This window comes from Podarcis erhardii (assembly GCF_964252035.2).
Source record: "Podarcis erhardii genome assembly, chromosome: 7".
Taxonomy (NCBI): domain Eukaryota; kingdom Metazoa; phylum Chordata; class Lepidosauria; order Squamata; family Lacertidae; genus Podarcis; species Podarcis erhardii.
Genome location: NC_138511.1, coordinates 89919208 through 89946559, shown reverse-complemented (window position 1 = coordinate 89946559; position 27352 = coordinate 89919208). Strand labels below are relative to the sequence as shown.

Below are 27352 nucleotides of genomic sequence, written 5' to 3'. Positions count from 1 at the left end.
GATTCTATATTTTTAACTCTGTGACCTCAGCCTCTGGGCTGCATCAAGTTCCTATATTACATGCGCAGCCGCAGTCGGCGTTGTTCCAACGCCCCCAGCCATCTCTATGGCAATGGGAGCGGCTTCTCTCCTTCCGGTCTGTGCCGGAAGTGTACGTCAGGGCTGCGTTTCGGAGCGCGGCTTTAAAAGGCTGGAAAACAATTGTTTTGCTTTTTATAAACCAGAATATATTCAATATATATATTAAAAAAATTCAAACAAACCCCAGTAAAAACAGAAAGTACACATGTTGAAAATAATATATTCCACTTCGCCTCATTAACATATTTATGACTAGAAAAAAAAGGAAATATATTCCAGCTCGCCTTATTAGCATATTCGTGAGAGGAAAAAAACGATATTATTCAGCGTTGCCTCATTAGCGCGCGCCCACGTTTTTCCTCACCCGGTGTGTCATGCGGGGGGAGAATATATTAGCATATTAATAAGGCCTATTTGCATACGGGAGACGCAGGCGTGCGTCTGCGCGCTGACGTCGCGGACGCACGCCGGGGAGGTCCGGCGTGACGTGCTCGCTGACGTCACCGCGGCCCGGCGTCTGCGTGCGCCGCGCTCGGCGCGGGGGCCGCTGGGAGCGCGAGGATGGTGGCCGGCGCCTTCCCGATTGCCAAGCTGCTCTACCTGGGCGTCCGGCAGCTCTCCAAGCCCCTGGCCGCGCGCATCAAGGACGGGGCCCGCGCCAGCCCCTTCTTCCGCCAGTACATCTGCGGGCCCCCCGCGCAACGTGAGTCAGGCGGCGGCAGCGCCCCCCGCGATAGGGGGAGTCTCCCGTCAATGGTTGAAAGGGAAGCCAATGGGAGAGAGGGTGGGCGGGCACGCGAGGGGAGTAGGCCAATAGGGAGCCGAGGGGGGCGGGCCTCCGAGGAGTCGCGGGCCAATCCGGGGGGGCGGAGAGGCTACGGCGGTGACATTGAGAGGTTCCCCTTCCCGGGCGGCACGTGGGAAAGCGGAGGAGGAGGAGGAGGCGGAGCCCCTTGACCCAGTGGCCGGGAATTCTATTAATTAATTATAATTAAATTATTAATTAATTTTAGTCAATAGAATTTGTACAGCGCTTGGTTGTTTGGAAAAGCCACCAAAGCGGTTTACAAAGAGAACAAAGCAGTGAAAAGTTTAAAACTCAAGTTAGAAATCCAAACTTAGATTCATCCATAGACTGGAAACAGACACTAGAACTCCCAGCAACTTTCTAAGCCTCCGGCATGGCTGAGCAAAGGTGATCTTTAGCCGCCTGGTGTCCACAGGCCAGAGCTGTCAACTTACATCTTTGAAAATAACTGACCAGCAGTGTTAAGTTGTGGGTTGACATAGCAGACGACACAGCAATTTCTCCAAAGCAGCTCTTTATTTTGTAAGCTGGAATAGAACTGACTGCAAACAGCTCAGCCGGCCTGCTTTTATAGGCAGCCGGCTGTCAACATTGTAGCAACAACAACCCAGGGTTTCCTGACTAAAATAACTGACGTGGACCTGAGTGAAAACTATCTACAGTATCCCCCTGCTGGCCCAGGGTGAGAACTTCAGTACATAACAAGCAGGCTCAAAAATAAGGGATCAGCAGCCAAAATAAGGGATTTTGCTATTGTAAAGAGTTACATACATTGGTAGGATTGACAGGTGCTGTCAATCCGGCATGAGGTGGTTGCGACGCTGCGGCAGCCCTGAAGTGCCGCCCTTCTGCGTCCCTCCCCATCCCCTCCTCTTCCTCCTCCCTCAGGCCGCCTCCTCAGCTGTCACCACCGCTGCCGCCTCCGGGATCATGGGCGGCGTGGGCGAGAGTCTCTCTCCCTCCTCCCCCTCTCTCTCGGGCGGGGAAGGGCTGATGGAACTCCTTGCGCCAGGATGACGGGGCCAGTGTGCGCTCTCTCTCACGGTGGAGGACCCCAAGCCGCTGCTTCCCTCCAGAGCCGGGCAAGCATGATACCCGGGAAATTTAAGGGACATCATCAATAAGGGACACGGCACTGGGACAAGGGAGTTTCCCGCCAAATAAGGGACGGTTGACAGCTATGCCACAGGCAGGGTGTTCGCAGGTGTGAGTGTCTGGAGGCAGTTGGAGGATGGATGGCGGCTAACAGATTGAGGTTGAATCCTGACAAGACAGAAGGACTGTTCTTGGGGGACAGAGGGCAGGCAGGTGTGGGGGACTCCCTGGTCCTGAATGGGGCAACTGTGCCCCTGAAGGACCAGGTGCACAGCCTGGGGGTCATTTTCGACTCACAGCTGTCCATGGAGGCGCAGGTCCATTCTGTGTCCAGGGCGGCTGTCTACCAGCTCCATCTGGTACGCAGGATGAGACCCTACCTGTCCACAGACTGTCTTGCCAGAGTGGTGCATGCTCTGGTTATCTCCCGCTTGGACTACTGCCATGCGCTCTACGTGGGGCTACCTTTGAAGGTGACCCGGAAACTACAGCTAATCCAGAATGCGGCAGCTAGACTGGTGACTGGGGGCGGCCACCAAGACCATATAACACCGGTCTTGAAAGACCTACATTGGCTCCCAGGACGTTTCCGAGCACAATTCAAAGTGTTGGTGCTGACCTTGAAAGCCCTAAATGGCTTCAAAGGCCCAGTATACCTGAAGGAGCATCTCCACCTCCATCGTTCTGCCCGGACACTGAGGTCCAGCTCTGCTGAAAAAAATTGCTGACCCCTTACTTTTTATAGTTCATGGGCATCTGTACCATTGAATGATGTTTCGCAGGTGTCCTGCCCACGCTTCCTGCCCCGGAGGACAGAAATAGGATCATAGAATCGTAGACTTGGAAGGGACCCTAAGTGTCATTTGGTCCAAGCCACAGCAATGCAGGAATCATCAAACTCACATTTAATCACTTTATCCGCAAGAATATCCTCAATAACTGTTCTCTGTAAATAGTAAAAGTCCATTCTTAACTGGCCTGCTCAGACAATAACCTTGAAACTAGTGTGACTGGTTCAGGAGTCTCTCTCTTAGATGCATAATTTAATATGTACAAGATGGCGGGTTTGGAAGCAACCGCACAAGCATTGTTAGAGTCTTGAATCATGCCGCTTTTTCTCTGAAATAAAAAAGTCCCAAACACTGCAGCATTTCCTCATAGGGGAGTCCTGAGAGATCTGCATTGGCTCCCAGTACGTTTCTGAGCACAGTTGTTGGTGCTGACCTTGAAAGCTCTAAACGGCCTCAAAGGCCCAGTATACCTGAAGGAGCATCTCCATCCCCATCGTTCAGCCCAGACACTGAGGTCCAGCCTTCTGGCAGTTCCCTCCCTGTGAGAAGCCAGGGAACCAGACAGAGGGCCTTCTCGGTGGTGGCACCCGCCCTGTGGAACGCCCTCCCACCAGACGTCAAGGAAATAAGCAGCTATCTTATCTTTAAAAGACATCTGAAAGGCAGCCCTGTTTAGGGAAGTTTTTAATGTTTAATGCTGTACAGTGGTGCCCCGCAAGACGAAAGGGTTTTCCGTTTTGGAGGCGCTTCGCAAAACGAATTTCCCTATGGGCTTGCTTCGCAAGACGAAAATGTCTTGCGAGTTCCTGCGGTTTTTTTCCCCTTCCCCCCCTTTTTCTAAGCCGCTAAGCCGCTTATCAGCTGATCTGATAAGCCGATAAGCCGCTAATAGTGCTAATCCGCTAAGCTGTCAATGGGCTTGCTTCGCAAGACGAAAAAACCGCTAGACGAAGAGAATCGCGGAACGGATTCTTTTCGTCTTGCGAGGCACCACTGTATTGCTTTTAACACTTGAGTGGGAGCCGCCCAGAGTGGCTGGAGAAACTCAGCCAGATGGGTGGAGTATAAATATTTATTATTATTATTATTATTATTATTATTATTATTATTATTAGTCTCTTCATCTCCTTAATTGGAAAGGTTCAGAAAAGGGCAGCCAAAACAAACTCCACAATGTCTGCCATGGTGAATATTGGGGTGTTGTTTTTATTTATAACATTTGCATACTGCCCTTCCATCAACAGATCTCAGGGCAATTTGCAACATTAAAATTACAATTAAAAGCCCCCACAAAATATAACCTTCAGACCTCTCTTGGAGGAAACACTGCAAAAAAGGCCTCAGAGGATGACCTCAGGGCCCAGGTAGAAAATATGGGAGAAACACACTTTGAAAATGTTGTCTAGAAGGATAAAAGAAAATTATTATAAATTAATTTGGAGATGGTATTTAATACCAGTCAGATTAAATCACATAAATCAAATATTCGGTGTTATGTTGGAGGGGATGCCAGAAACTGGGACCTATGTTCACATGTGGGGGTGTAAATATGTACAATTTTTTTGGCAAAGGGTGTTTAAGGAAATAACAGAAATCACTGGGTTAAAGCTGACCAAAGAATTACTATCAATTTACAATGGGGTGGAAGGTTCACAGGCTACGAAGGACTTACTTGCTAATTTATCGACAGCTGCACGAATTGTTATAGCTAGGAAGTGGAAGGAGCAAGGTGAATATAAAATGGAAGGACGGTACAAAGAGGTGTGGGATTTAGCTGTTAATGACAAATTAACATGTGCCATTCAGATAAGATGGGGAATATGCAGGAGAAATGATTTTGAGGAGATTTAGAGGGTGTTTGTAGAATTTATACTGTTAAAACGGAAAGGGGTCAAACCATCACAAGAGGTGTTGAAATTTTGGGAGGTTGGACAGTTACAATGGTCTCGGGCATGGGCTGCACATTTTTATTCTTATTTATTTATGATTATTACTTTGTCAAAGTAGGACATGGGTGGCGCTGTGGGTTAAACCACAGAGACTAGGGTTTGCCGATCGGAAGGTCGCGGTTCGAATCCCCGTGACGGGGTGAGCTCCCGTTGCTCGGTCCCTGCTCCTGCCCACCTAGCAGTTCGAAAGCACGTCAAAGTGCAAGTAGATAAATAGGTACCACTCTGGTGGGAAGGTAAACGGCGTTTCCGTGCACTGCTCTGGTTTGCCAGAAGCGGCTTAGTCATGCTGGCCACATGACCTGGAAGCTGTACGCCGGCTCCCTCGGCCAGTAAAGCGAAATGAGCGCCGCAACCCCAGAGTTGGCCACGACTGGACCTAATGGTCAGGGGTCCCTTTACCTTTTACTTTGTCAAAGTAAAAATTAAAAAATAAGTGATGCCTGGAAGGTGCAGGCCCAGCACCCCGGACATTCCTCACCCTTCCTTTTCCTCTTGCAGTGTACCACTGGGTGGAAATGCGAGCCAAGATGCGGATCATGGGCTTCCGTGGCGCCGCCATCAAGCCGCTGAATGAAGAGGCGGCCGCCGAACTGGGGGCGGAACTGCTGGGCGAAGCCATCGTCTTTGGGGTGGGGGGGCTGTGCATCTTCCTGGAGTACTCCCGCCAAACCACCAACAGCAAGAAGAAGGAAGACGAGCTGAGCAGCACCCTCGAGAGCCTGCAGGAGCAGGTGGCCGAGCTGAACTTGACCGTGGAGACACTAGACGCCCGGCTGCGGGAGCTCAACCGGGTCCTCGTGGAGGTCTCGGCCTCCCCCAAGAAATAACGGGGATGGCGGGCAGAGAGGGAGAGAGACGGCTTCCTAAAACTGCGCCCGACTGCCAGCTGTGCCGCGAGGTTCCCCCTTGCTGGACGGCGAAGGGCACTGCGGGGATCCTGGCCTACGCAGGATTTGGGGTGCGAAAGTCCCGTTTCCCAACCTACCCTGTGGTGCTGAGTTTCTCGGCCTTTTCCAAGCGTGTAAATACTGAATCCATTAAAAAACAAAACAAATCGCAGAGAAAAAAGCTCTCAGCCTCGCTGATCGTGCGGAGAAGCTGCAAGGGCAGTCGGTGGGTGTGGGGACTTCTGCATGGCAGGGGGTTTGACTAGATGACCGCTGGGGGCCCCCTCCAACAACAGTTGGCCGTCGGTCAGGGGTTCTTTAGCCCTGGTTAACTCTGTGTTATACCGGGTGGTGTGTGAATGAATGGATTTTATTATTATGGTCAGAGACCAGCTCCGGGTTACTTACAATATGAGGAAAATCATAAAACACAACAGGGATACAGTGGTACCTCAGGTTACAGACGCTTCAGGTTACAGACTCCGCTAAGCCAGAAATATTACCTCGGGCTAAGAACTTTGCTTCAGGATGAGAATAGAAATTGTGCTCCGGCGGCGTGGCGGCAGCGGGAGGCCCCATTAGCTAAAGTGGTGCTTCAGGTTAAGAACAGTTTCAGGTTAAGAACGGACCTCCGGAACGAATTAAGTACTTAACCCAAGGTACCACTGTAAATTGAATTGCAATTGGGTACAACAGAGACAATTCAGATATAGCAGCAGTTAAATATATTGTTCCCCAAATTATATGGCAGTGTTAACACAACTAGGTGGTGTGTTCATGGTGGTAACCCTGAACTGTGGTGGCTGAAGCTTCCTGTTTTCTGGCATTTGTTCTATAGCATTTGAACATTTCCCAGATTCTGGCATTGGGGAGAGAGAACCGATGCCCTGAGGCCATGGATTTAAAAACACTTCCAGGGCATGTTCTGCTTTTCAGCACTGAGATGGTGCAGTGATCTTCTATTCTGCCATTTACAGAGCTGGGGTTTTCTGGGAGCTGCTTTCAGGTTCCTCTGAGTTTCAGTCCCCAAGTGCAGTGGTTGGGGGGATTCCACTCCCACTAATATTGGATCACTGCATTAACATGTAGGAATCATGTAGGAATCTTGAACCACAGTTCAAGGAGGACACTGACAAACTGGAACGTGTCCAGAGGAGGGCAACCAAAATGGTCAAAGGCCTGGAAACGATGCCTTATGAGGAACGGCTAAGGGAGCTGGGCATGTTTAGCCTGGAGAAGAGGAGGTTAAGGGGTGATATGATAGCCATGTTCAAATATATCAAAGGATGTCACATAGAGGAGGGAGAAAGGTTGTTTTCTGCTGCTCCAGAGAAGCGGACACGGAGCAATGGCTCCAAACTACAAGAAAGAAGATTCCACCTAAACATTAGGAAGAACTTCCTGACAGTAAGAGCTGTTTGACAGTGGAATTTGCTGCCCAGGAGTGTGGTGGAGTCTCCTTCTTTGGAGGTCTTTAAGCAGAGGCTTGACAACCATATGTCAGGAGTGCTCTGATGGTGTTTCCTGCTTGGCAGGGGGTTGGACTCGATGGCCCTTGGGGTCTCTTCCAACTCTAGGATTCTATGATTCAGGCAGAGCAAATCCACCCACTGTCTTTGAAGGAAGACGGGGTGTTTGGGGAGAGGGTGGAACAGTTTTGGCCCCCAACCGAAGCCCTCTCAATGTGCCCCAAAATAGCTTTCCCCCAGCCTGGCATTCTCTGCTGCCTTTTGGGCTATGACGCCCAGGAACCTCAGCCGGACCCTCTCAAGAAGGGGTGAAAACTTTCAGCACCCAATCCCAAAGGAGCCCAGCACAGTGATCAAAGTACTGTGGATGCTCGGGTTGCGAACATTATCCGTGTGGGATGCACGTTCGCAACCCGCACCTGCGTATGTGTGGGTTGCAATTTGGGACTTCTGCGCATGCGCAAAGCGTGATTTAGCGCTCCTGCGCAACCGCCAAAACCCGGAAGTACGGTGGTACCTCGGGTTACAGACGCTTCAGGTTACAGACTCTGCTAACCCAGAAATAGTGCTTCAGGTTAAGAACTTTGCTTCAGGATGAGAACAAAAATCGTGCTCCGGCGGTGCGGCAGCAGCAGGAGGCCCCAGGTTAAGAACATTTTTAAAGAACGGACCTCCGGAATGAATTAAGTATTTAACCCGACGTACCACTGTAACCGGTTTCGGTACTTCTGAGTTTCGGTGGTCCGCAACCCAAAAAGACACAACCTGAAGCGGCTGTAACCCGAGGTATGACTGTACTGATATGTGGTGCGTCATGGGAAAGCCTCCGTATTTGATGATAACCAGCAGCAAAACCAAAACACTGCTGTCCCTTTAAGACAAAAACACTTTGTGCATCATCGAAATGCCTTCTGCCGAGCCACTTAAATAATTAATTTCCTTAAAAGCACTTTCATCGACTGCCTTTGTTTAGATGGGAGGCAAAAGCGAACCCACACAGTAACAGGGCAGAGGATTACCGGCAATGAAATATGGGGGGTGGGGGGGTGGGGGTGGGAGAAGAGAACCGAAACCAATTTGAGGTGACCTTGTCCTTCCTTGCTTGGCCTTCCCAAAACTGCCCCTTGAATTCCTATTTTTAGATGAGGCTCACCTGTTCCAATAAAGCAAGCCCTTCTTCATGCGAAGGCCGCCAACCTGGATGCCTTTAAAAGAGAATTGGGAAAATTCACGGGCTATCGATGGCTATTAGCCATTTGCTTCTGAATGCCAGTTCCTGGAAACCGTAGGACGGGAGAATCGCTCTTGTGCTCATATTCCACTTGCTGGCTTATCATTGTTGCATCTTCTTGTTGACTGTGAGGATGCTGGATTCGATGGACCATTGGCCTGATCCAGGAAGCGCTCATTTTATTATGGCCACTGAGAACAGGAAGCTAGACTAGACAGGGGCATACTCTCGGCCCAGCAAGCTTTTCTTATCTCCTTAAACTCTTGGCTGGGTCAGCTGCGTTCCAAAGGGAGGATCTCAGGATCCACGGTTTCCCAAATTTGGGTCTCCAGCTCCTTTTGGACTACAGGTCCCATCACCCCTAGCTAGCAGGACCAGTGGTTAGGGATGATGGGGATTGTACAGTGAGGGGGGGAAACGTATTTGATCCCCTGCTAAATTTGCCCGTTTGCCGTCTGACGAAGAAATGACCAGTCCATTAATTTTAATGCTAGGTTTATGGTAGCTGTGAGAGACAGAATAACAACAGGAAAACCCCCAGAAACCCAGAAGACAAAAGTCAGAGATTGATGTGCATTGTTGTTGTTTAGTCATTTAGTCATGTCCGCCTCTTCGTGACCCCCTGGACCAGAACACGCCAGGCACTCCTGTCTTCCACTGCCTCCCGCAGTTTGGTCAAACTCATGCTGGTAGCTTCGAGAACACTGTCCCACCATCTCGTCCTCTGTCGCCCCCTTCTCCTTGTGCCCTCCATCTTTCCCAACATCAGGGTCTTTCCCAGGGAGTCTTCTCTTCTCATGAGGTGGCCAAAGTATTGGAGCCTCAGCTTCAGGATCTGTCCTTCCAGTGAGCACTCAGGGCTGATTTCCTTCAGAATGGAGAGGTCTGATCTTCTTGCAGTCCATGGGACTCTCAAGAGTCTCCTCCAGCACCAGAATTCAAAAGCATCAATTCTTCGGCGATCAGCCTTCTTGATGGTCCAGCTCTCACTTCCATACATCCCATACATCATATAATGATGTGCATTATAAGTGAAATAAGTATTTGATCCCCTATCAACCAGCCAGATGTCAGGCTACCTTGTATCTTCACCAACGAGCTGAGATTAGAAGCACCTGCTGTAAGGGAGAGGTCTGACCTGTAATCCCAGAGGGCAAACGGGCAAATTTAGCAGGGGATCAAATACTTCTTTCCCCTCGCTGTCGTCCAAAAACAGCCGGAGACACCCAAGGCACTGGTCTTGCAACAGGCAGCCTGGTCCAAGGCGGGCCACGATAGGAGCCCTACCGCCGTGCAAATACACGGCGAGAGATTAAGAAACTGGTCCCCAAAATGCATGTTTGGATCCCAAAGTGGGGTGCACCGTGGCAGAAAGTAAGACAGCCTTAAATAGCACTGGAAATGCAAACGGCCAGCAGGTGGCAATATTGTCTTTTGAGAAGACCTGCTCCAACCACTGGTTCTTTTCGTCAAATCTGTCCCTTCTCCCGCACTTAAAAATGAGAGGTGGGTCAGCCGAAGAGACCAGCTTTGCATGCAGAACGTTCCAGATTCCATCCCCAATGGCACCTGCGGGTGTGACTGGGAGAACACCACCCTGGCTACCCCCAGAGAGATGCTGCCAGCCAGTGTAGGCTGGGCGCAAATTAAATTTGAGGTTAATAGCCAAAGCTCATGAGGCCTGAATGCTTAGGAGTGCTGTTACCTAAAGTTGAAATCCTTAACAAATGCAGTAAGGCCAATTAAACACGCAGGAGACCTTGGTTCTTCAGAATCCGTCTATAGCATTGCATTTCTCCAGCCAGAAGTTCCTTGTTTACTCACCTGGCACCTGCTTCTAATCCCCAGCCCTGCTGGGCTATATCTTTCTTCTTTGGCAATCACTTGTAGCCGAGTAAGATTGTCTTCCACAAACACAGTTTTAACAATGAGTCCGTAAGTGACTGTGGAGGCCAATTCTGGATCCACACGTCCTTCCACAGTGGGGACATTGGTTTCCGGGCGGGAGTTGATCACGGTGTGGATTTGCCAAGCGTGCCTTCCTCTTAGCACGTTTCTCCCTTGCGTCCTGAGTTCGAGTGTCTTCAAAGCCCATGACACCTTTGGGAAAGGCTGTTCTCCAACTGGAGCGCTCGCAGGCCAGTGTTTCATAATTGTTGGTGTTTATACTACATTTTTATAATTTGCCTTGAGACTGTCTTTAAACCTCTTTTGATCATAACTTGGAAGGGGTACTTAAGGTCATCCAGTCCCACCCCCTGCAATGCAGGAGTCTCAGCTAAACCATCCCTGACAAATGGCTACCCAACCTCTGCTTAGAAACTTCCAAGGAAGGAGAGTCCACCACCTTCCAGTGGAGCACTTACCATCAGAAAGTTCTTTCCAACGTTTAGCCAGAACTTCCTTTCTTGTAACCAGAGTCCATTGGTTCGGGTCGCCTTCTCCAGAACAGGAGAAAACAAGCTTGCTCCATCTTAAATGGCAGAGCCCTTGAAATATTCGAAAGGGCTCAGTCTCCTCTTTTCCATGCTGAACATACCCAACTCCTTCAACCATTCCTCACAAGGCTAGCTTTCCAAACCCTTGACCACCCTCTTTTTTCCTCTCCTGGCTAAACATCCCCAACTCCCTCAACTCTTCCTCTGAAGTTTCAAGACGCGGTCACCCTCCTCTGCCCACCTTCCAGCCTGTCAACATCTTAAATCGTGATAAGAAAAGTAATAATTTATTATTTATACCCCGCCCATCTGGCTGGGTTTTCCCAGCCACTCTGGGCGGCTTCCAACCAAATATTAAAAACAATACAGCGTCACACATTAAAAACTTCCCTAAACAGGGTCGCCTTCAGTTGTCTTTTAAAAGTAAAATAGTTGTTTATTTCCTTGACATCTGATGGGAGGGTGTTCCACAGGGCGGGTGCCACTACCGAGAAGGCCCTCTACCTGGTTCACTGTAACTTGGCTTCTTGCAGTGAGGGAACCGCCAGAAGGCCCTCGGAGCTGGACCTCAGTGTCCGGGCAGAACGATGGGGGTGGAGACGCTCCTTCAGGTATACTGGGCCTTTGAGGCCGTTTAGGGCTTTAAAGGTCAGCACCAACACTTTGAATTGTGCTTGGAAACGGACTGGGAGCCAGTGTAGGTCTTTCAGGACCGGTGTTAAATGGTCTCGGCGGCCGCTCCCAGTCACCAGTCTAACTGCCGCATTCTGAATTAATTGGAGTTTCCGGATCACCTTCAAAGGTAGCCCCACGTAGAGCACATTGTAATAGTCCAAGCGGGAGATAACCAAGAGCCCAGAACTGGACACAAGACTCCAGGTGTGGCCTGATCAAGGCAGAACAGTGGGACTATGACTTACCTTGATCGAGACACTAGACTTCTGTTGATGCGGCCTGGAATAATAGCATTGGGTTTTTTCTGATGCTGCGTCACTCCTAACACCTGTGTCTAGGATTCGAAATGCCAATTCATAGCTTCAAACTTCAAAGTATTCAAAGGAGGAGACCAAGTAATCCAGCGGTTCTCAACCTGCGGGTCCCCAAATGTTGTTGGACTACAACTCCCATCATCCCTGAGCTCTGGCCTTGCTAGCTAGGGGTGATGGGAGTTGTAGTTCGACAACATCTGGAGACCCCCACAGGTTGAGAAAGGCTGCCGTAATCCTCATCAACTACCGTATTTTTCGCTCTATAAGAAGCACCACACCATAAGACGCACCTAGTTTTTGGAGGAGGAAAACAAGAAAAAAAAATAATATTCTGAATCCCAGAAGCCAGAACAGCAAGAGGGATCGCTGCGCAGTGAAAGCAGCAATCCCTCTCACTGTTCTGGCTTCTGGGATAGCTGCGCAGCCTGCATTCGCTCCATAAGACGCACACACATTTCCCCTTACTTTATAGGAGGGGGAAAGTGTGTCTTATAGAGCGAAAAATACGGTACCTCCCATTTCTTATCCATTTGCAAACAAACACCAGGAAGGGGGTTTTCCTTTCCGCTATCCCACATACAGTTCTCTGAGCCCAGTGAGAGTGCCACCAGTAAGAGAGGAAAAAACCACGCAGAGGCCCCCTTTTTTTTGCAATTTTACAAAAAAGGAAAAGATTTATTCCTAGAGAAGTTTGGTGCATGTGCCCTAGACCCTAGTGCCGATTTGCAGGTGAACATGTGCGGTGAGGCCAGAGGGTGGGCAGAAATACCCGGCAGTTCAGTAATAATAATAATAATAATAATTAAAAAAATCAAAATATAATATTCCATCCAGCTAGACAAAAAAATAACAAAAGTCAAAAAATTACAGCTCAGTAGAAAAGCCAAGAACCCTGCCTTGCTTTCCCCTCGGCGCTCCCCGATAGGAGGCAGAGGGGAGCGAAATCCTCTTTTTTATTATTATTAAAAATAAAAACAAATCATTACCCAGAGAGGTGAGAGCAGAGAGATGGGTGAGTGGGTGGGGTTGAGTAAAATATATATATTTTTTCAGAATGAGCCCAGCAAGAGAGAGCGTGTGAAATGAGAAAAGGTACTAGGAAGTGGGGTGGTAATTATTATTATTTGGGGAGGGGGCTGTGAAAGCTGTCCTTTTCAGCAAAGTGGTCCATCTTCCAGGGATGGGCATGCATGACTAGCGAGGGGGGGCCCCGTGCATTGCAAGTAAGGGTGCCCTTTTAAAAATAAAAAGGTTGTGGTTGGCAACTAGGTGGCCGGAATTTGGCCCGGATCAAATTACCAGCAGCGGGAACGCTGCGGTTTGTCACCCTTCCACTGGGGAAAATATATAACTGCGCCCCAAAACTACAGAGAAGGTTCAGGCCACCTTTGTTCCGTTCCTTGGTCCCCTTATCGCAAACCCAACCCCTGGCGTCGCGTCTGGAAGAAGGAAGGGTCCGAGAGACCTGCTGCCTTAGCTAAAAAGGGAAATGTTGCTGGTTTAGGTGAGGAAGGAAGCTCAGAAAAGTCAGGGCAGGTTTGGCCTTTGGGGCAACCCAGTTGCTGACCACTACCTTCAAAGGAAAGGAAACTTCTCCAGTTTGGTTAAGCTGATGCGATTCCCTGAAGCCCGGGAAAAACAGGTGTTTCTCGTGCTACTGCCTGCCCCCCCAAAAACGTCTAGGGGTCCCTGGCTGGGCTGCCTGCACCCCCCTTCCCATGCCATGGTTTTTTTTGGGGGGGGCGGAGGAGAGAAAGTAAAAACAGACACAGGCGTCTTGGTCCAAGCGTGAAAAAGGGTGATTTGCGGGTGATGGAGAGTCTAGCCCTCTCTGGGAATGGCACAGTGTTAAGTGGTGGCGGGAGGGGAGGGGGAAGGAGCCAGTTCCGCCAGGGAAACGAACCCCCCCTTGCACACCTCCCGCGGGAACAAGCCCCTCGTTGTGGCGGGGGGGGGGGGAAGCAGAGGACGAAGGAGGGTTGCTGCTATTGCTCTGGGTAAGGCACAGGTGGGGGTCCTGCCCTTCCTGGGGTGGGGGGCTGCCAGAGATTCTCCTTTCCCCCCTCCCCGGAAATTGCACAGCGGGGGCATGGGAGCCGACGGGAAAAGTTGTGTGTGTGTGTTTTGTGTGGAGCTCATCTGGTGTGTTTGGGGGTGGGGAGAAAAGGGGTGATCAAGTTCATTCTTTTTATCTTCTTCCGCTTTTATTCTTTCCTGCACGTTTCGGAGGATTGAACTGCTGGCTCCAGGAGGCACCGGCAAGTTGGGGGGTTTTCTTTCTTTCTTGAGGGGGGTTGCACTAAGGAGACCCCCGCTTCCTTAGCTCTGTCACAAATGCTGCGGCAAGAGAGAAAACGAAAGTATGAAGCCGGGCTCTTTCAGCGATCCAAAATATTCCAGCGCTGTCTAGAAAAGCCAGGCTTTTCCAACCCCTGCGGGGGGGGGGGGGGCTTTGCATAGCTGCTTAAGACTACAACTCCCATCAGCCCCTGACGGCACAGTCGATAAGACACACTGGCTCATGGGAGCTGTAATCCAACACAGTTGGACAGCCCCAGGTTGGGGAAGACAGCTGCAGGTTATATATTGTATTTTTCACTCCTAAGGATCCATGGGCTTTTACCTCCCCCATCCCAGGCAGCCTCCTTTATCTCTAGTGTCCCTTATCTCCGTTCCGATCGCTTGCCAATCTGCTGTTTCCTTTCAACACGCCCTTCCCTCTTGTTTGCCTTACGGTAGTGTCTTTTCCTTGGGACGCGGGGGGCGCTGTGGGTTAAACCACAGAGCCTAGGACTTCCCGATCAGAAGGTTGGTGGTTCGAATCCCTGTGACGGGGTGAGCTCCCGTTGCTCGGTCCCTGCTCCTGCCAACCTAGCAGTTCGAAAGCACCTCAAAGTGCAAGTAGATAAATAGGTACCGCTCTGGCGAGAAGGTAAACGGCGTTTCCGTGCGCTGCTCTGGTTCGCCAGAAGTGGCTTAGTCATGCTGGCCACATGACCTGGAAGCTGTATGCTGGCTCCCTCGGCCAGTAAAACGAGATGAGCGCCACAACCCCAGAGACCGTCACGACTGGACCTAATGGTTAGGGGTGCCTTTACCTTTACCTAGTGTCTTTTCCTTAGTTGGAGCAGTTTTTTGCTCCTCCTTTTCTTTTAATTTCTCTCCTTATTGCTTTTGTCTTCCTGTTTCCCCCCTTTGCAAGTTTGCTGTCTTTACCTCCCCCCTCCCAGGCAGCCTCCTTTATCTCTAGCATCCCTTATCTCACTCCTGATCGCTTGCTCATCAGCGGCTTTGTTTCAACACCACCTTCCCTCTTTAAAAAAAAAAAAAAGCATGATCTGCTTTTCGCCTGTGGGCAATTTGGCTCCAGGGACCACACATCCACTCCATAAGCAGCACAGACATTTCACCTTACTTTTTAGAGGGGAAAAGGGCATCTTATGGAGTGAAAAATACGGTCTTATGGAGTGAAAAATATGGAGAGAAAAATATATATAATTTATTTTGTAAAACCTATATACCACTTATTAAAAAAACAACAACCAAAAGCCTTCATAACTTACCCTGTATGATTTCCTCTTTCATTTTCTGTAATTCCCGCCGGACCTCCTGCAAGAGTTCCTAGGGTGGGGGTTGGAAAGACATGCATTTAGGGCCCAGAGGGAAGAGGGAGAAGACTGGACCCCCCCCCCCCCCCGCCAACAACTCTGGCACCAGGGAAAGAACAGAACAGAACCCCCCAACCAGCCAAAAAATGAGCATCTTTGAAATAATCATTAGCTGCATATTATCTGTAAAAAAATGTTACTTGGAAAAAAAAGAGCGAGAGACATTGCACATACTTTTGTAAACCAAGAAAATCTTTAACTAAAATAAAATAATAATCATTAGCTGAGATTCCTGCATTGCAGGGGGTTAGAATCATAGACTCATAGAGTTGGAAGAGACCACAAGGGCCATCGAGTCCAACCCCCTGCCAAGCAGGAAACCCCATCAGAGCACTCCTGACATATGGTTGTCAAGCCTCTGCTTAAAGACCTCCAAAGAAGGAGACTCCACCACACTCCTTGGCAGCAAATTCCACTGTCAAACAGCTCTTACTGTCAGGAAGTTCTTCCTAATGTTTAGGTGGAATCTTCTTTCTTGCAGTTTGGAACCATTGCTCCGTGTCCGCTTCTCTGGAGCAGCAGAAAACAACCTTTCTCCCTCCTCTATGTGACATCCTTTAATATATTTGAACATGGCTATCATATCCCCCCTTAACCTCCTCTTCTCCAGGCTAAACATGCCCAGCTCCCTTAGCCGTTCCTCATAAGGCATCGTTTCCAGGCCTTTGACCATTTTGGTTGCCCTCCTCTGGACCCGTTCCAGTTTGTCAGTGTCCTTCTTGAACTGTGGTGCCCAGAACTGGACACAGTACTCCAGGTGAGGTCTGACCAGAGCAGAATACAGTGGCACTATTACTTCCCTTGATCTAGATGCTATACTCCTATTGATGCAGCCCAGAATTGCATTGGCTTTTTTAGCTGCCGCGTCACACTGTTGGCTCATGTCAGGTTTGTGGTCAACCAAGACTCCTAGATCCTTTTCACATGTACTGCTCTCAAGCCAGGTGTCACCCATCTTGTATTTGTGGGTTGGACTAGATGACTCTAGAGTGTCCCCTTCTCTGGTTCTAGGTGACGTTAGCTTGGACCCAAAAAGGCAGGCTTACCTGTTTCACCCGTTCCAGCTCCGACTCATCTCCTCCACCGCCGCCACCAGCAGGTTCCGAACCGGTGATTGCTCCGGCGGATTTCATCCTGGGGTTGGCGAGAAAGTAAAGGAAAGATTTCAGGGGGGGGGGCAGGCTAAGCTTTGCAGCATCAGACCCGCCAAACAGGCAGCTGCCATCGAGTTTTCCATGTATGCAAACAGCTGCTTCGGAAGGGGGGTTTTCCCCTGCAGGAAAACCCCCTCCCTCCCGGGGGCTGCTATTTCGTTAACAAAAACCAGGTTGCAAAAACCAACAGCCAATATCGTTTGGCCCCAAGGCAGCACCAATAACGAAGCCAATAACTGATAATCATATTGCGGTTATTTTATTGTGTTTCTATCCCACTTTTATTTCCAAAGTGGCACTCCAGGTTCTCCCCCTCCCTCATTTAATTCTCCCCCACAAACAGCAACAGAGAGCTTTGTGGCTGAGTGGGGGATTCGAATCCAGGTCTCTCCTCGGTGCCAGTCCGACGCTCTAACCACTGTACCACACTGCTCGGGAACAGGGCTGGGCGGGAGGCAGCTTGCACAGCCCTCATACAGGAAGTATTTGCCTATGGGGGGGGGGAGAACAGTGTGGGGCAGGCTTGCCTCTCTCCCTGCCTTGCAAGCTTTCCTTCTGCAGAAAATGTTCTCTTTTTCGTTGGCAACAGAAAGGCCCCCCGGGCTTTTCTGAGATGCTGCAGAATCCCTGAATCAGCTCAGAAAGCTGCGCTTGGGTGCCAACTCCCATCAGCCCAGGCCATGGAGAAGGATGGGAGTTGTAGTTCGGCAGCGCCTGGTGGGGGCACAGATACCTCTCCACCCAGCCCGGTCTTAAAAGAAACCCAGCAGCAAGAGCTAAGTGGGCACCCTCTGCTCAGGGAAGGCTCCAGGTACGTTTGAAGTCGGCCATGATTCCTGTATCGCAGCGGGTTGGGTTTGATGAGCCCTGGGGTGCCCTTCTATGGTTCTACGGGGGTACTTAGCAGATATAAGTCGATCCTCCACCAGGGCCAGGGCCTTCTCAGTGGTGGCTCCCACCTGGTGGAATGCTCTGTCCAATGAGACCAGGGCCCTGCAGGATTTAACCTCCTTCCGTCGGGCCTGTAAGACAGAGCTATTCCACCTGGCCTTTAATTTGAATTCAGCCTGATCTTTTATTTCCCTTCCCTCCCCCTCCCCTTTTATGAAGATCACCTGCTCTGAGACCCCACAACTAATTCTCCCCTGGCCTCCTCGCTGGCCCAAGTAGGACCAATTCAGCCAGCTAGCCCTGGAGATTATCTAATTGATTTTCGAATTTATGTTTTTATACTGTATTTTATGCTGCTTTTACAATTCAATGTTTGAGTGGGGTATAAATAAATTTATTATTATTATTATTATTATTATTATTATTATTATTATTATTATTCCCTCCCTGCCTGATACCTAGACTGGCCGAACTGTGGACGGGCTGCAGCGGAGGGCGTGGTGCTTCTCTGGGTCACAGTTGTCCTGAGCGTTGGGGGGGGGGGCAGAGAAGAGAAAGACTGAGACACAGCTTGGGTGGGGGGCAAGCAAGATAGTCACCCCCCCCACTGCCTGCTCCCCACTTTGTGGGTCAAGGAGGGAGAGAAACACGGCACACAAAGAAAACACATACACACCAATTCCACTGGCTTCGTGGAAACTTGGTGCCAGGAAAAAGGGTGGGGTGATTTCAGAGAAATTCAAAATGACCATGATGGACAGGTGTCACTTACCTGGGTAGCGTCGTGCTGGTCTTCTCCCAAGGCCTGCGGAAGGAATCTAGGACAAAGCAAGGAGGGAGAGGATGGGTGGGGGGCTGTGGATGGCAGAGGCGCAAACCCCCTGGACACTCCTGTTGAAGCCCCCGCTTAGCGTTCCCCAGGCGCCTGGGAACTCTAGAGCAAACGGCCCTCGCGTATCTCCAAAGAGACCGGCTGCTGGATCAGGCCAAGGGGGGCCCATCGAGTGCAGCGCCCTGTTCTCACAGCGGCCAATGGCCCCCGAGAACGCAGGAGTCCAGATAGACTGCTCCTGGACCTAGAAGCTCCATAAGTAAAGCCCAGCTTCTGGATTCATAATGATCATTTTAACTATTCATACCCTGCACATCTGGCTGGGTTTCCCAGCTTCCAGCACCTATAAAAGCTAAAGGGACCCCTGACCATTAGGTCCAGTCGTGGCTGACTCTGGGGTTGCGGCGCTCATCTCGCTTTACTGGCCAAGGGAGCCAGCATACAGCTTCCGGGTCATGTGGCCAGCATGACTAAGCTGCTTCTGGCGAACCGGAGCAGCGCACGGAAACGCCGTTTACCTTCCCGCCGGAGTGGTACCTATTTATCTACTTGCACTTTGATGTGCTTTCGAACTGCTAGGTGGGCAGGAGCAGGGACTGAACAACGGGAGCTCACCCCGTTGCGGGGATTTGAACCGCCGACCTTCCGATCGGCAAGCCCTATGCTCTGTGGTTTAACCCACACGTAATAAATCTACTCCAGTGTCCTCCTCAAAGGGAAAGCCACAAGCAGGATTTGAGCATCGTCACCATGCCCAGTAGCCATGGCAAGTTACAAGGTGGGTCTTCCACTGGCTGGAGGGTCTTGTGCCCACTCTAGTCTATCACCCGCCTTCTGGGCACCTTTGCCTACCTGTGGTCTTGGCACCAGCGTCCGTGTCGTTTTGCTGTGGGGAAAGAATCAGAGATGGCAAATGAGACACGAGAAGCCGCCAGCCTCAGTCCCACCCCCAGGGGGACCCTCCTGCTCTGCAAAGCAAAAACCAGAGAGGGATGCTAGTCAATGCCTCTCAGCCCAACCCGCCTCCTAGGGTTGTTGTTGTTGTTGTTGTTGTTGTTGTTGTTGTTGTTGTAGTAGGAAATGAACTGGGGACGGGGAGGGCAATGTTTGCCACCTTGCAGGAAAAGGTGCCATATAAACTGGCCCTACTACACAGGGGCCAATAATGACCCTTTTCTGCATTTGCAAGAACTCAGTTGCTTGGCCTTTGGAACTCCCTGCCTCATGGAGATGGAGCAGGCGCCTTATTTTGGAACCAGCTGAAAACATCCTTGTTCAGACAAGCCTGTGCAGACACTTAGTAAGGTAATTTTTTTAATCTGTTCAATATTTGGTGGGATTTCCCTTGATTTTATTTGTCTTTCATATATCAATTCGAGGTGTGTTTTTCTTTTCAATCCAGCGTTGGGAAAACTGCATTGCAATAATAAATGAATGAATTTTGCAAGGGGGGGGGGATGAATGAAACCCAGATTTCTAAACTTCTTGTTCTCAAACTGGACCCTATGGGGGCAGGGAAGGGGAGCTGGGTACTTACGGGACCTTCATCTTTCTTTGGAATGGGTTTCTCACCCTGATCCGCAACTTTTCTCCTGGGAAGATGGGATTTGGGGGGGAGAGAGAGAAACGAGTTGTTCAAGATCGCCTCACTCCCTAGATGCCGTCTCATCGATCTATGGAAGCAGCCCTGTCACAGAACACCCCTTCTGCGTTTGTAATAAATCCAGCTTTTAGTGCAGCGGCTAGACTCTGGAACTCTCTGCCACTTGACACCAGGCAGACGCCTTCACTGTGCACTTTTCAGCCAAACGCATTCTTGCTTATGAAATTACTACACTTGTGGGGCACCCTGTTCCAAGCAGGGCGCAAGACGAAGAGAAATCAGGAATTTGGCAACCTTCTCCTACGACTATTGGGAGAAAAACATGCCTTGCCTGAGCCCAGAAAGGGGCTCCGTCTCGCCTGGGTCCTCAGCCCTACCTGGAACTGCTGCCAGGGTCTGATCCTGAGCCCTTTTGCATGATGCACCACAGAGCCAGGATCTTTTCCTTGACAAATCGAGAGCTAAGATCCTAGTCCTCAAGAGTCTTGGATTTAAATAGGAAGAGACTGGTACTCTGCACCACTGAGCCAGGCCCCCTCACTGCCACCCACCCACCCACCGAGGTTCCTCCGCACTCACCGCCGCGCCAACATGGCGCTCATTTCCTCCATGAGCCCCCCGCCTCCCCCTCCACTCGGTGGGGGTGCCGCGCCAGCCGTGGCCTTTGGCGCCTCCTCCTGTGGAAGAAGAACAGGGTTAAGGGTTAAGGCGAAGGCGCCGAGAGGGTGCCCAACTACAACTCCCATCTACAGCCTTAGGGGAAACCGGGCGCCTGAACTACAATTCCCGCCACCCGCGGAGTTGCCTGTACTCACCTTGCCCACTTTCTTGAGCTTTGCCCCTGCGAGGGCAGCTGCCAAGCCGGAGGGCGGGCCGCCACCTCCTGCCGGGCCCTGGGGAGGCGGGAGGGGCGGCGCAGGGGGCGGCCCCCCTCCCGGAGGTGGAGGGCCAGGGGGGCCAGGCGGAGGGCCGGGCGGCGGCGGAGGCCCCGGAGGTGGGGGTGGCCCCGCTGGTGCTCCTGGCGGTGGGCCCGGGGGCGGGCATGGCGGGGCAGGCGGGGGTCCTGGTGGGGGCGGGGGTCCTCCTCCCGAAGGGGTCCCTGCAGGCACTGCAAGAAGAGAGGTTTCGGTTGTGGCTCCAGCAAGGCAGGGGGCTGAGCTGGATGACCCCTTAGGGTCCCTTTCCAATGCTACACAATTCTGCAGAATGTGGGGTCGCATAGAGGGGCAGAGGGAGGCATCTCATCACAGCCCCCCCACAAGCACGGAACACCTGTGTGCCCAGCCCAAGATATTTTCTTAGGTCACATCCGCACGTCACATTTAAAGAACTACGATACCTCTTTAAACAGCCCTGGCTTCCCCCAAAGGATACTGGGAGTTGTAGTTTGTTAAGGGTGCTATTTCCCCTCCCACAGCCATGATTCCCAGAACTGCCTCTTCCACTCCTAGAACTACAATTCTCAGAATCCTCCTTCCCCCTCCCAGAACTACAACTCCCAGAATTCCTCCCCCAGAACTATAACTCCCAGAACTCCCTCTTCCCCTCCTAGAACTACAATTCCCAGAACTCCCCCTCCCCTCCCAGAACTACAACTCCCAGAACTCCCTCTTCCCCTCCTAGAACTACAATTCCCAGAACTCCTCCTTCCCCCTCCCAGAACTACAACTCCCAGAATTCCTCCCCCAGAACTATAACTCCCAGAACGCCCTCTTCCCCTCCTAGAGCTACAATTCCCAGAACTCTCCCTCCCAGAACTACAACTCCCAGAACTCCAGAACTAGAATTTCCAAAGCTCCCTCTTCCCCACACAGAGTGACAATTTCCAGAGATTCCTGGGAAGAGGGGGTGTCTGTTGAAACCACTCTGACAATTGTACTTTTGGGAGGGGAGTATGGGGCTCTCCTGACAACCCCCAGCACCCCCCCCACAAACTACAGTTCCCAGGATGCTTGGGTGGGGGTGGGGAAAAGCCACATCTGCTAAAAGGGGAGCCATACTGCTTTAAGCATGGGTGAAGATGTGAGCTTGACCATTTAGCAGAACGCCCTCCATCCCATTCTCTCCCCCCCCCCAAAAAAAATCCTCAGCCTGGGCGCGTTAATCCACACTAAACCAATTGTTTATTCTTCAGGCGCTCAGAGGCTGGCCGGCCTCCTCCCACCCACGGACTTCCCTTTTGGGAGTGAGGTCACCCCACTTATGTTGGGGGGGGAGGCTTTGTCGAGGGCACCCCCCACCCTGCAAAAAAGCCATAACTCTCCAGGCACATTTCCAAGTCTCTCCCCAGAGCCATTACCGGCCAAGGTCCTGAAACAGAAAAGGGGTTTTGCACCCCACTCGCCTGGGAGAGGGAGGGAGGGTTGGGGTCACCCACTGGGTGCTGCTTGTCCCCCCACCCCAGGGACCCACCTGAGATTGTCACCCGCCGTTCTCGCTCGGCCTGCTCCTGTTGCTCCCTCTCCAGCTGCTGCTGCTGCTGCCTGGAGTTTGGGGAGGGGGGAAAGAAAAGAGAAAATCAGCCCCCCCCCCTGCAGTCCGAGGGCCCAGGAGAGGCGCCTGGGCAGGATGAGGCCCACCTGGGCTGGGTCCCCCACCCTCCCCTGTGTTCAGCCCCCTCCCCAATCGCTGCCACTCACTTCTGCGGAGGCTCTGGCAAAATCCCGGACACTGCAAAGCCACACATGGCCAGGAGATGGGGCAGGTGGGGGGCGGCCCCCCAGGAACAGGGTGCTCTGTGCACGCTGGGAACAGGCGGCCGGAATGGAGGCAGCGAGTGGGGCAGCTGGGTGACCTGATGACCCCTCAAGCCGATTAGCAGCTAAGCTGGGAAGGCCCTCTGCTGCGCATGGAGGCATGAAGGAGGGCTGGGGGAATTAGCAGCAATTGTCTGCTGACCTGGGTACCGGATCGGACCCCCAGTATTCCCTGCACGGGACGGCAGCCTCTCTCCAGGGTTGCAGAGGCAGGGGTCTCTCCCAGGGGTCTCTCCCAAGAGAGGCCACTGTTGGGGACTGAGGTTTCTGCATGCCCTTTCCATTCTGGCCGAAAATGAATCGGAGCAAAATAAGGAGGCGCGATTCGCACTGGGGGCCGAGGGAAGGAAAAGCTGGCGGGAGGGAGACCCACTGGATTTGGGGAAGAGGGGCTCGGTTACAGTGTCCACCTCAGCCAACGGACTCAATCGGGTGGCCCTCAGGGGTCAGCTGCTTTGCAGCCTCAGTTTGCTCCGTCTGTAAAATGGGCACGGCAGCAACCTCAGATTCGCGGGGATTTGTTGGAAAGCCAAGGATTCCTTGAAAACATGCAGTTGTTTAACAAAGTGCAAAAGGAGATATGAACGATGAAGTAACTGTAATTATTATTATTATTATTATTATTATTATTATTATTATTATTACCCCGCCACTCTGGACAGCTTCCAACAGAATATTAAAATACAATAACCTATTAAACTTTAAAAGTGACCTAGCCTGCTCCCCCCAAAATCCTTCCCCTCCCTCTCCTTTTCGCAGAGGGTTGGACCAGATGACCCTTTCCCCTCCATCGCTACCATTCTATGATCTTAAAGGAATTGAGGCTTGTGCCTCTTTTGAGGGCACAAGCACCGAGGACGCAGCCTGGGCTGGCCTCTGCCCACCTGGCGCCCATCAGCCCCTGTGAACCTAGCTTGGTACTAAACTGGAGTAGGCAGAGGCCCCGCAAGGCGTTGCTCTGGGCAGTAAAACAATGTAGTAGCAGGGAGTTCCGCAGTACCTTTTCTGCTGCTCCGCCATTTCTTCCGCCGTGGGGCCGTTCTGGATGGGCCGTGGAGCTGCAGAGTTCCCTGCAGGGTGTGAAAAAAATCAGGATTTAGAGCCAGATGGCAGACAAGATCAGGGCGGGTCCTGCCCTTCTCCTTTGCAAGTTTAAGGCTGAGTATCCCCGCAAGACAATGACAAACCTAGACAGCATCTTAAAAAGCAGAGATATCACCTTGCCGACAAAGGTCCGTATAGTTCAAGCTATGGTTTTCCCAGTAGTGATGTATGGAAGTGAGAGCTGGACCACAAAGAAGGCTGATCGCCGAAGAATGGATGCTTTTGAATTGTGGTGCTGGAGGAGACGCAGCAGCTAAAAAAGCCAATGCAATTCTGGGCTGCATCAATAGCAGTACAGTGGTGCCTCGCAAGACTAAATTAATTCGTTCCACAAGTTTTTTCGTCTTGCGAGTTTTTCGTCTTGCGAAGCACGGTTTCCCATAGGAATGCATTGAAAATCAATTAATGCGTTCCTATGGAAACCGCCTTCAGACCAGGTCCGGGACAGTCTGTCCCCGGACCTCTTCTGAAGGCGTGGGGGGGGGGACAAGGGCTTTTTCCCCCCACCGCCAGCCTTCAGAAGGCTGTTCTGAAGGCTGGCGGTGGGAAGAAAAGCCCTTCTCCCCACCTCCCGCCCCGCAAGCTCCGGGGACAGGAGGGCTTTGCTAGCGACCGCCAGCATTTTAAAAGCCCCCGGGACAGCTGATTTTAAAATGCTGGCGGGCGGCAGCGAAGCCTCCGCTGTCCCGGGCGATCTTAAAATGCTGGCGGGCGGCAGCGAAGGCTTCGCTGCCGACCCCCAGCATTTTAAAAGCCGCCGGGACAGCGGAGACTTCTCTGCCGTTTCTCCGCTATCCCGACGGCTTTTGAAGGCAGGCGGGGGGGGGGAGCAAAGACTTTCGCCCACCGCTGGCCTTCAGAAGAGGTCCTGGACCTCTTCTGAAGGCCGGCAGGGGGTGAAAGTCTTTGCTCCCGACGGCCAGCATTTTAAAAGCAGTCCGGGATAGCGGGAAAGAGCAGCGCAATTCCCTGCTATCCCGGACCGCTTTTAAAATGCTGGCGGTGGGGAGCAAAGCCTTTCGGCCCCCGCCGGCCTTCCTGGACCTCTTCTGAAGGCCGGAGGGGGGGCGAAAGGCTTTGCTCCCCACCGCCAGCATTTAAAAGAGGTCCCTGGAGATTTCCCTATGGGCTTTCTTCTTGCGAAGCAAGCCCATAGGGAAATTCGTCTTGCGGAACGACTCAAAAACGGAAAACTCTTTCGTCTTGCGAGTTTTTCGTTTTGCGAGGCGTTCGTCTTGCGGGGCACCACTGTATAGCATCTAGATCAAGGGAAGTAATAGTGCCACTGTATTCTGCTCTGGTCAGACCTCACCTGGAGTACTGTGTCCAGTTCTGGGCACCACAGTTCAAGAAGGACACTGACAAACTGGAACGTATCCAGAGGAGGGCAACCAAAATGGTCAAAGGCCTGGAAACGATGCCTTATGAGGAACGGCTAAGGGAGCTGGGCATGTTTAGCCTGGAGAAGAGGAGGTTAAGGGGTGATATGATAGCCATGTTCAAATATATAAAAGGATGTCACATAGAGGAGGGAGAAAGGTTGTTTTCTGCTGCTCCAGAGACGCGGACACGGAGCAATGGTTCCAAACTACAAGAAAGAAGATTCCACCTAAACATTAGGAAGAACTTCCTGACAGTGAGAGCTGTTCGACAGTGGAATTTGCTGCCAAGGTGGAGTCTCCTTCTTTGGAGGTCTTTAAGCAGAGGCTTGACAACCATATGTCAGGAGTGCTCTGATGGTGTTTCCTGCTTGGCAGGGGGTTGGACTCGATGGCCCTTGTGGTCTCTTCCAACTCTATGATTCTATGATTCTATGAGACTCTTGAGAGTCCCATGGGCTGCAAGAAGATCCAACCGATCCATTCTGAAGGAAATCAGCCCTGAGTGCTCACTGGAAGGACAGATCCTGAAGCTGAGGCTCCAAGACTTTGGCCACCTCATGAGAAGAGAAGACTCCCTGGAAAAGACCCTGATGGAGGGCACAAGGAGAAGGGGACAACAGAGGAAGAGATGGTGGGACAGTGTTCTTGAAGCGACCAGCATGAGTTTGACCAAACTGCGGGAGGCAGTGGAAGACAGGAGTGCCTGGCGTGCTCTGGTCCAGGGGGCCACGAAGAGTCGGACACGACTAAACGACTAAACAACAACAACAACAATCCCCGTAAGATGGAAAACCTTTCCAGCACCCCCAGAGAGATGCCCCGATTCTTCCATCTCACCTGAATCCAGAGCCTCCAGGGCAGCCATCATCCCACCAGCAAACTGGCTAGCGTCCTCTTTGGTGCCAAAGTTGAGCCCCCAGACTTGGCGGGCATCTCGCCACTGGTGAAAGTTGGGTGTAGCCTGGTTGTATTTTAGCCCTTTCACGATCGGGCTGTTGATGACCACCTTTGGGAGAGGGAAGGGGGGGGGGGTAAAAAAAAAGCTGAGCCAAGAGGGATTTTGCCAACTTGGTGCCCTCCAACACCCATCAGCCCCAGGCAGGGTGCACAAGCATTTTGGACCCTCCCCTGGCGCCAAACCCAACCCCTTTCCGGTGCCAAGACCTGACCCCTTTGACGCAACCTGAGAGCCAAGCAAGGCTCTGCTGCTCCTTCGGTTCCTTCCTTTTGTAACGGCAAGACATTCAGCGGGTCAAAATAAGAGGATGGGAAAGTCAGAGCCACAATCTCCATTCCACGTTTGTAAGAAGTCGATATTTTAGTGTGGCACTTTTGGAACTCCCTGCCTGTTGAAAGCAGGCAGACGACTTCACAGCACCCTTTTCGGTGCACGCTAAAAACATTTATTTGTACCTGGAGAGGTTGGGAACATTGACACCTGCGTCCATCTGGTTTTTAGTTTACTGCTGAATTTAATTTTCTTCTAATCTATTAGCCTGTAATTTTACAGTTTTGTAAACAGCTTTGAGGCAGGTATAAATTCTATGAAATTACGTAAGTATAAATAGGGGAGAGCCCCGGACACAGACCCATGCACCCCAGGAGAGGGAAAAATAAAGAGAAAGAGCCCTTTTGGGTACCAGAGCCAGGGGGGTTGCTATGGCAACACTGGAGATGCTCTAACACAGGCTTCCTCAACCTCAGCCCTTCAGGTGTTTTTGGCCTACAACTCCCATGATCCCTAGCTAGCAGGACCAGTGGTCAGGGATGATGGGAATTGTAGTCTCAAAGCATCTGGATGACCGAGGGTGAGGAAGTCTGCTCTAACATTACAGGAAGGGCAGACCTCCTCTTCCCTCCCTCATCTTTGCTGTGGTCCTTACCTGTTGGTCCGGCTGCATCTTTCTCCCCACGACCCTGAACGTGTTGTTGACGGGGCTGTGGTAGATTTGGATGCGGCTGAAGGCCTGGGGGCCACTCCCCGCTGGCACCCATTTCTTGTTGGCATCATCATACAGCATCACAGTGGCTCGGGTGGTGCAGACGACGGACTCACTGGGTTCAGGGAGTGGGGGGCACAGGAAGGAGAGAGTGAGGCTAAGCCAGGGCACAAAGACCCCCCCCCACCAGGAAAAGTGTGGGGCAACACAGACACACACACACACACACATGCTTTGAGGGTACCAGTGTAAGATGCATCATCAAAAGAACTAGGCTTCTA

At 51.5% G+C, this 27352-nt stretch overlaps 2 protein-coding genes across 8 annotated transcripts in view; one reads left to right on the top strand and one right to left on the bottom strand.

The window, feature by feature from the left end:
* The first annotated feature begins 581 nt into the window (after positions 1–581).
* OPA3 (outer mitochondrial membrane lipid metabolism regulator OPA3) lies at positions 582–5781 on the top strand. The gene is made up of 2 exons (XM_081869906.1): positions 582–784; positions 5226–5781. The coding sequence occupies exons 1-2, from the start codon at positions 643–645 to the stop codon at positions 5552–5554; spliced, it is 471 nt and encodes a 156-aa protein (XP_081726032.1). The 5' UTR covers positions 582–642; the 3' UTR covers positions 5555–5781.
* An 8142-nt stretch (positions 5782–13923) lies between these two features.
* VASP (vasodilator stimulated phosphoprotein) overlaps positions 13924–27352 on the bottom strand; it is a 44909-nt gene continuing 31480 nt past the window's right edge. For 3 of the 7 annotated variants that reach the window (XM_081869117.1, XM_081869111.1, XM_081869116.1), the window contains 13 exons: positions 27015–27186; positions 25969–26137; positions 23646–23715; positions 22302–22372; positions 20705–20997; positions 20469–20566; positions 19824–19878; positions 19139–19172; positions 18227–18272; positions 17913–17978; positions 16456–16543; positions 15305–15362; positions 13924–14078 (listed from right to left, as the gene is read on the bottom strand). In XM_081869117.1, the coding sequence (XP_081725243.1) occupies positions 14041–14078; positions 15305–15362; positions 16456–16543; positions 17913–17978; positions 18227–18272; positions 19139–19172; positions 19824–19878; positions 20469–20566; positions 20705–20997; positions 22302–22372; positions 23646–23715; positions 25969–26137; positions 27015–27186 (1258 nt within the window). In that variant the 3' untranslated portion in view covers positions 13924–14040. The remainder of the gene's footprint in view (positions 14079–15304; positions 15363–16455; positions 16544–17912; positions 17979–18226; positions 18273–19138; positions 19173–19823; positions 19879–20468; positions 20567–20704; positions 20998–22301; positions 22373–23645; positions 23716–25968; positions 26138–27014; positions 27187–27352) is intronic. The other 4 variants (XM_081869113.1, XM_081869112.1, XM_081869114.1 and 1 more) reach the window with 4 other exon arrangements.